This window comes from Chelonoidis abingdonii, chromosome 1, assembly GCF_003597395.2.
Source record: "Chelonoidis abingdonii isolate Lonesome George chromosome 1, CheloAbing_2.0, whole genome shotgun sequence".
Taxonomy (NCBI): domain Eukaryota; kingdom Metazoa; phylum Chordata; order Testudines; family Testudinidae; genus Chelonoidis; species Chelonoidis abingdonii.
The window spans coordinates 363,449,893-363,457,769 of record NC_133769.1 but is presented as its reverse complement, the minus strand read 5'-3'; the positions used below and the strand labels follow the sequence as shown (position 1 = coordinate 363,457,769).

The 7,877-nt window shown below is 43.5% G+C and overlaps 1 protein-coding gene across 13 annotated transcripts in view; it reads left to right on the top strand.

Moving 5' to 3' along the window:
* The window catches only part of FAM168A (family with sequence similarity 168 member A), a 420,913-nt gene extending 417,778 nt beyond the window's left edge, over positions 1 to 3,135 (top strand). For all 13 annotated transcript variants that reach the window (XM_032796436.2, XM_032796429.2, XM_032796437.2 and 10 more), the window contains 2 exons: positions 1,504 to 1,634; positions 2,980 to 3,135. In XM_032796436.2, the coding sequence (XP_032652327.1) occupies positions 1,504 to 1,616 (113 nt within the window). In that variant the 3' untranslated portion in view covers positions 1,617 to 1,634; positions 2,980 to 3,135. The remainder of the gene's footprint in view (positions 1 to 1,503; positions 1,635 to 2,979) is intronic.
* Positions 3,136 to 7,877: the final 4,742 nt, after the last annotated feature.

The window sequence follows — 7,877 nt, the reverse complement described above, 5'->3', positions numbered from 1 at the left end:
TTATACAATCTGTTTTATAAAACCGGTTTATGTAAAATCGGAATAATCCCGTAGCGTAGACGTACCCCTAATAGGACATCCAGTCCCTCCTCGACCTCTGCTGACATAGCTTGGTTCCCTACACAATATTCACCAATGCTCTAAGTAACTCAAACAATTGACCTTTCCCCTCTTTCTGTGGGAGGTAATGCCCAGTCTGAGAAACCTTATCATGAGTTAATTTGCCCTGATAGATTAAACTTCATCCCATCACTTTTAGTTAAAACCTCCCTTGTCATTTAGCCTCCTTGGTGTTTATGTACTTCACATTTTTGTTGTGTCTGTTGTAACTTCTTCCATCATCTTTGCCAGGCTGCAAAAGGTTTCAATGGGCTGCCTTTTATATGCCTCTGGGAATGGGGAAAACCTGGAGAGGGGAACCTAGTAGAAGAATTGAGTGTGTGCAGATATGTTAAGCCTAAATGAATTCAGAGTTTTGAAGAGGTTCATTAAAAAGCTTTATTCTGTTCACTGTTCTATCTAACATTGCCTGCTTGAGCAAAATGTCTGGGATTGAGTCCTCACTAGCCCAGTAATGTTTGGAAGAACAAAGGCAGGCTGTAGTGTGTTTTCCCCTCAAATATAGTATCTGTGGCACAATGCTCTGTGGACACTGTGATATGTGAGCTGAAGGTGCATATCTGTTCAGCTTCAGGCATCCTTATCACAAAACTTAGCCAGCAGAATGCTGTAAAGTCCTGAGGATGTTAATCTGTGGCAACTCTCCCTCCCGCTCATGAGGGCCTGATGCTCAGAAATGTGGGTTCTCAGCACTCCCTCATTTACCTTCCTTCATTTCTTCCCCTGGGCAGCTGTGTCAGCTGTCAGTTGGATCACGATCTAGGAAAGGGCCAGTTTGAAGCTATGCTTTTGCTCCCAGGTTAGGTGGTGGTCACAGAACTGATAAATGAAATCCTCCATCACTGAGCTGAAGACACCTATATTCAATTCTGGCAGTTTGCACATGAAAGACACTATATTAACAAGAAAGTATCTCTAAACGTTGACCCAGACACACGAGTTCCGTAATGGTAGCCGAGATTGTGGGCAAGAGTGAACTGGAGCTGGAGGTGTAATTTCCATCTTGGATCGACATACATGCACTGGCTTTGACTGAGCTAGAGTGCTGAAAATAGCAGGGTAGCCACAGAGGCCTGGGTCGTGACTGCCCAAGTACAACCTGTCCAACCCTATGGATAAGTCCTCAGGCAGCTCACCGTGCTGCTGCCTATGCAGCTACGGTTACAACTCTATTTTTAGTGTATGACCAAAGCTAGTGTGTATGTCTGCCGGAGCTGGAAATTACACCTCCAGCTGCCGTGTAAATATACCCTGTGTGTAGGCAAACAAAGAGCCATTCTGTGCTCAGGTGCAGCCGCACTGAGCCTTTGCTCCCTGCCTCAGTCAGAAGAGCGACCCTGACTCTAAATGCTGTCTGCCATCTCTCTCTCCTTCCTGTTTCAGGAACCCTGTTGACCACTCCACAACACACTGCAATTGGAGCACATCCAGTTTCTGTGCCAACGTACAGGGCTCAAGGAGCCCCTACCTACAGCTATGTACCTCCACACTGGTAAACGTGATGGCCAATCCATGTAAGTGCTGACACATGTCTAATGTGCATGAGGTTTTTAAAATCTTCATTGTAGGCTTTAAAGGTGAGCTGCAAACATCAAACCACTGTAGTAGAACACGCTGCATGTCCCAACAGTAGCAGTCAGCATAGCATTTACTTTCCCCTTGCTGCAGAACTGCAGGTTTTCTCCTTTCTTTATACCTTTGTAAATACAGAAAAACCTACTAACGTGACCCACCAAAAAGCCGAATATCATGGGGTAATGAAAGTGGAGGTGCTTCAGCTGGTGTTCAAGCAATACCTACCTCACCTTTGTCAGGCCTGCACTCTAATGTAAAGTTTTACCAGTGACCTGAGCAATGTTAAGACACAATTACTTCCCAAATGCGTGCAACATGCCACAGTCAGATTTGCTGATCTCTTGAGAGAACTGATACAAAAGCATGTGAGGTCCGTGGTAAAGTTTTGCTTTAGAGTGCAAGTTCGAGGAACCTGGGGCACGTCTTCCTTTTGGATCTCTGTAGGAGATGACAGCGAAAGCCTTACGGAGCCCTGGGGTGCGTTAGTGACAGTATTGTTGGCAATATGAAGGTGGAAAGGAACGCACAAGTCTTTCCCTTTCACTTCTGGCCTCCGTGCTTTGAAGATTTTGGATGGATGGATATGTCCTGCCACAGCCTTCACTGACACTAAATGTCATTTTGGTCTGCTGCTATTTATTGGGAAAACATCTCTTGCTACCTGCTTTTGTTCATTTATATATCATGGTAGCACTTACGGGGCCCCCATCAGGACTGGGTTCCTATTACTCTTAGGGTCCTGGAAAACCCAGCTGGCTATTTAAGCCATCTCCTTTGTGCTGCCAGGCAGCCACGGGGGAGTGCGGAGAATAGCTGGCCCAGCCTGCACAATTAGCATGCAGCACCTCTCACAGCAGCAGATGGAGCTCTGAGATTTCCCTGCATGCCACACAGGTGACGTGAATGCATTTGCGTCTCAAATTCATCCTGAGGGCAGTTATCTTAAACAAATCTCTCCTCACAGAATACATTATGTCTGACTAATCTTTTCTGTGAGTAATCGTTACACAGTACAATTAGCTGAGAGCATCTCAACTGAGTATTTCTAATCCCGTGTGTGTGTGTGTAAAATCAATCATGAGATGCACTGACACTGCTAGAAGGCCAAAGCTTGCTCTCCTTATATCCGATAGAAAACCCATTCAAAAGAAAAAGTGTTTATAGACTGTAGCAGTGAAACTTATCAAGCATACAATACATGATATGAGGGAGAAAAATCCAGCTCTGTCTGTTTCTGCATCCATGCTTCTAACTTTTTCTTTTAATTTGTTTGTTGTTTTACAGATCTGGAGTCAAACATTGTATGCAACTACTCAAGTCTTACATCGGTGCTGGAGCAACTGTACCACAGCACCAAGTCTGTTTGCAAGAACAAAACAAAAAGTGCAAGGGTCACTTTATGCATTCTTTAGTGTTTTTTGTAAAAGCTGCTTTTTCTAATCTTCTGTCTCTGTTTTTTTCCCTCTTCTCCCCCCAGTCCCACCCAAATTGTGTAACACCACATACTGACACTGACCAGTAGCCAAGTTCTTCTCTCTTTGGTCCTCTCATTTTAAAGCTCAGAATATTCACTTTTCTATGGTGCCCCGTTCAGTGGTGCAAAGATCCCTGTTGGCTGGTTGGTTAGTTACTTTTTGTTGTCGCCAAGAGTCTGTTTTATTTGACCGTTAAGAGCGATTGATGTTCAGGGTACTATGTGAAAAGCACAGCATTGGTAGGCAAGTTTCTTCCAGTTTGGTTTCTTTTTTCATTTGTTTGCTTAATAATATAAATTATTTAATTTTCCATAACACATTACAAGAAAATTGGTGTCTTCCAGATAGGTGTTGTGGTAGGCTATAATTCATTCTCCGCATTTAAATACTGACCTCATTCCTTCTTCTGTAGGATTAAGGGAATATAAACCTTCTTAGCAGCATCACACACTTGTCTTTGGAAACAGAAAGACTGTTCACCACCAGGGGTTTGTCTGCTTTTTAAAGCTGGGGGAATATACTCCATACAATGAGAACAGAGAGGTGGAGGGGAGATACACACTGCCGCAGGAATTGGATCTTGTTGGGCAAACAAGTCACCCCCTGTGCCAGTCCCTGTTAATTTCACTGTGTAACAGACAGCACGGTTCCTTTCACTTGCTAACACAGATGTACGGTGGGCAGTTGTAAAAGGAAACAAAGGGATTTCCAGTTGTTAGTCGTAATAGCCTCCCCAGGGGCCAGTGATTTGGGAAGAGAGGTGGAGAAGCTGGTGGAGAAGAGTGTTTAAGGTCGAGCTAGGAAGAATATAGGTCTGCCTTGCCCTACATCCACTCCAGGCACAGAGACACCAGTGTGAGGTTGGTGGCTACATCAAGACCTCTGTTTTTTAGTTCAAACTCACGAATTGCACCCAAGTATCATGATATAACTTGGGTTCTAAAGCAGATGAAAGTGTCTCCAGTCACTTTGATTGCTTATTGAGCTCAACTACTGTACCACTGGGCAGATCACGACAGTAAATGGGAGTGCCAGTCTTGTTTCTTTGAATACAATTTAACTCCATAGTAGTCACAAGGAGAGCTTTAGCTGAACACAGTTTCTTACACTGTAGAGAATAATAGCATTAAAAGGCATTCACCGGTGGATGGGATGATACAGGCTGCTAGAGGTCACGCCGCTTTGAACAGAAAAGAACAGGAAATATGGTGACTAACATGAAGCGATAGCAATAAAATTGTGGCCTTACAAGCTAAAAGGCGCTTAACTGGAGGAGATGGAAAAATGAGGCAACCAGTCATTTAGTTTGGTTTAGAAACTAAAGGCAACAGGCTTGCACAGCCAGTGGGATGTAAGCAAGTCCCTGGGTTTTTAACCCTGGAATTACCAAAAGGGAGAGCTGGTGTCGGGTCCATTTTGTTGGCTATTTGTGAGGTGTCTGAGTAGAGCAATAAAGTTTTGTGGAGGGAAGGAGGCAGGAATACAAGTATTTAGAAATGAGGGGGAAGGTACCTGTGTTTTCGGTTATTATCCCAAAACACAGCACACAAGACAGGGGAGGGGTTATTCTGTGTTTTGTTTTGGTAGAGAAAAATGTTGTGTGTTTTTCTCAAGCTGTGCCAAAAGAGCTCCATTCACCCAAGGGTGTGTCTGCAGCTCTGATTTCTCTGGGCCTCCAGTACAATGGTAGAGGGCCAATCTGGAGTCATTTTTTAAAAAATATCAAATTAACAGAAGTATTGATGGGGAATAATTTCTTGTGCAGCCAGCAGGCCTGGACTCGGTTCCCAGCCCAAATTAATGGTGTTGGGCAATGATAGTCTGTGCTAACCGCTGGACTTGGATCATGCATACACTGGACCTTTACCTTTAGCTAGGGGTGACAAGAGAGTGACTTACAAGGGAGACCCTGTTTGGGGCTTTCCCCCAGGTAAAGATTCTGTTCATCTATGTGCCAGATCCTAGAATCTTTGTTTTAAAAAATGATCTAGGCTTTCAGCACCAGTGTAAGGCTCCAATCTAGTTCAGCACTTACGCACTGGAGTCATTCCATTGAACTCAGTGGGGCTGCTCCTGTGTTTAAAGTTAAGCCCGTGCTAAAGTGCTTTCCAGCTGAGCATCTGCAGCTCTCGTTGAAGTCAGTGGGAGCTGCTGAACCTCAGCACTTTGCAGGAGCCTGGTTTTAACTGGGGTGCGTCAGGGCTGCTTTCTCTGCTGCTGGTTTTGTTGTTGGTTTTTTATCCTGGCCTTTTACCAGACCTAATGGTGTGTCAGCAGCTCTAAGCCAGGAGTTTATATTTTGGAAGGAGCTCTTTTTAAAAGAGTCAAACTCCGCTTCTCCTTCCCTGCCCCAAAGCAAGCGAACTGGCAAAGCCAGAACACCGTCATTTTAATCACTTGTATTTTTTATTTTTAAACGAATCGTGGGAGGGGGAGCAAAATTTCATAAGAATTTATACCGTGTGGTACTTTGTGTTGCACTTTGATTTTGTAAAAAAGAAAAAGGAAAAATAAAAAGATTAAAAGGAAATATTCAGTGTTAACCTGTGTAGCTTTGCAAAGTCCGATCTTAGGATTAGTACTTAAAGGGGAATGTGTGTTTTAACTGACGTAATTACTGTACTTCATTTTTTAACTGTTTGTAACTCACTGAAATTAAATCCAGGCAAATATCAGGGGGATTTAAGAGCACTCAAATACCCTTTTGCCCTCACTATATTGTAGCTTTCCTATTGAAGTGACTACATATCAAGGTTCGTCTGTCAGTCGTGTTTAAACATGCTGCAACTGAACATGTACCATAGAATAAACTGTGCTAGTAAACGTGATGGTACTAGAATTTACCCAGTCTCAAGAGCTGTGTTAGCATACTTTGGGCTATGTAAACTAGTATGTTTCAAAACAAACCCCTCTCAGAAGCTATTGTTCTATTTGTATGTAGTATACTCTGTTAATTCTTTAAGCAGTTGCGATAGGATCCCTAAAATGTCACAATCCCCTTTTTCATCTCTAAAAAGAAAATACTAAGATTTTATTAAAAAGAGAGAAAACACTAAATTTGAGTTTGAAAGCTTCAGTGTGCCTAACTGAGCATAGAGGAATCATTCTAGATTGACAAATAACTCCACGGTAGTTGTTTGTTCAAAGGATTTTTAACTTCCCCAAATCAAAGCTCTATATTGCAGTGTTGAAGTTTTGAAAGTAATTTAGGCCTAAAACTGACCTATTTTCCATTACTACTGACTAAGGTTCTAAAGATAAAGAGGAGCGAGAGATACTGATATGTGTTGCCATTAATGAAATCGGTTGAGTGTTTTTTCTTCACTTGGATTAATAGCAGGTCTGTTCCATCTGACCACGTTGTACATGGACAGAAACCTCTGTTAGCACAATTGGAGTGCAAAGATGTAGAATCTATACAGCCTGGTAGGGAATACCTTTGATTAGTCACCACGTTGTATAGTTGCTGCCAGGGTTTTATTTAGGATTTTAAGAACCTCAGACCTAAACAGTCACCCACAGGTACACATTTTATTGCTCTATTCTGACTAGTACATTGCAGGACACTGGATTGCAGTGCTTGCTAAAGTATGCAGTGGTTCATAACAACCATTTTGCCACTGAAACAGTCATTGCTTGTAAGGAGGGACCCAGATGTAAACACTCCTGATGTTTGGATTCTGAACCTTCTTAGACCCAGGGCCAAATTTTGCAAAAGGGCCTCTGTCCCTAACGATGGTTCCCAACTGAAACTCTGGATCCACTCGAAATCTGGATCTAAACGTTGTGGCTTGTGCCTATTTCCAGTTCCCAAATGACTGGCCTCTTCAGTGAAGCCCTGCTACCACGCAGTTCTTTAATACCTTTCCCTAGTCTGAGCAAAGGAGAAGAGAGCTCACGCCCCCTCTCAGATAGGCAGGAGCTATGGAATAGGTCACTGCAGCTTCAGGCACAGAAGAAGCTTCTGGACGCCAGAGTTTTTAGTGCAAACTTGACTTAGCTGCTGATTGACGAAAGTCACTGCCTTTTATTGATGCATATTGGAAGATGGGGGAAGATTATTTGCTGAAATATGGTGATATTTGTCACCAACTTTATAAGCAATGATTGTGGGTGCACTAGATAGTTACAGTGAAAATAGCTGCAAGGGGCTAAATCCAGTTTAGCTATTCCATAACGTGCAGGACAAACATAGGAGTGTATTGATCCTAGTATAATAAGGAACTTGCAAAACAGACCTATCACATGATGGATTTTCCTGGTGTCTGACATCCAAGGTTAGGAGAGTGCCAGGAGAGGTGACTCTGCAGAGGAGTCCTGGGCTATTTCAGATCATGAACAAGAGACCAAATTCCAAACTCGCTTTCTCCTAACTCCCAGGACAATAGATTCTGCTGCAGTGCCCCCCCACACACACACTTTGCCGTTTTTTAAATACTGTGGATGTGCTCTTAGTTCTCTTAGTTCAATTCCCCCGTGGAGAGAGATCCCCACGACAAAGCGACTAGCCTGCGGAGCACCAACAAATACCTTTGCTGGCCATCTGCTTTGGAAGGTCTGAGAGAGGCTGAGCTGTCTGTTCATCCTTCGAGAGGGGCTCCAGAAGACTCAGGCACACTCATGGGGAGCAGTCTGGGGGAAGCCCGCGCTGTCACTGCTGCTGCTCAGGCTGATGGATAGAGAGAGGTCTTAGTCTCCAGGCTGGCA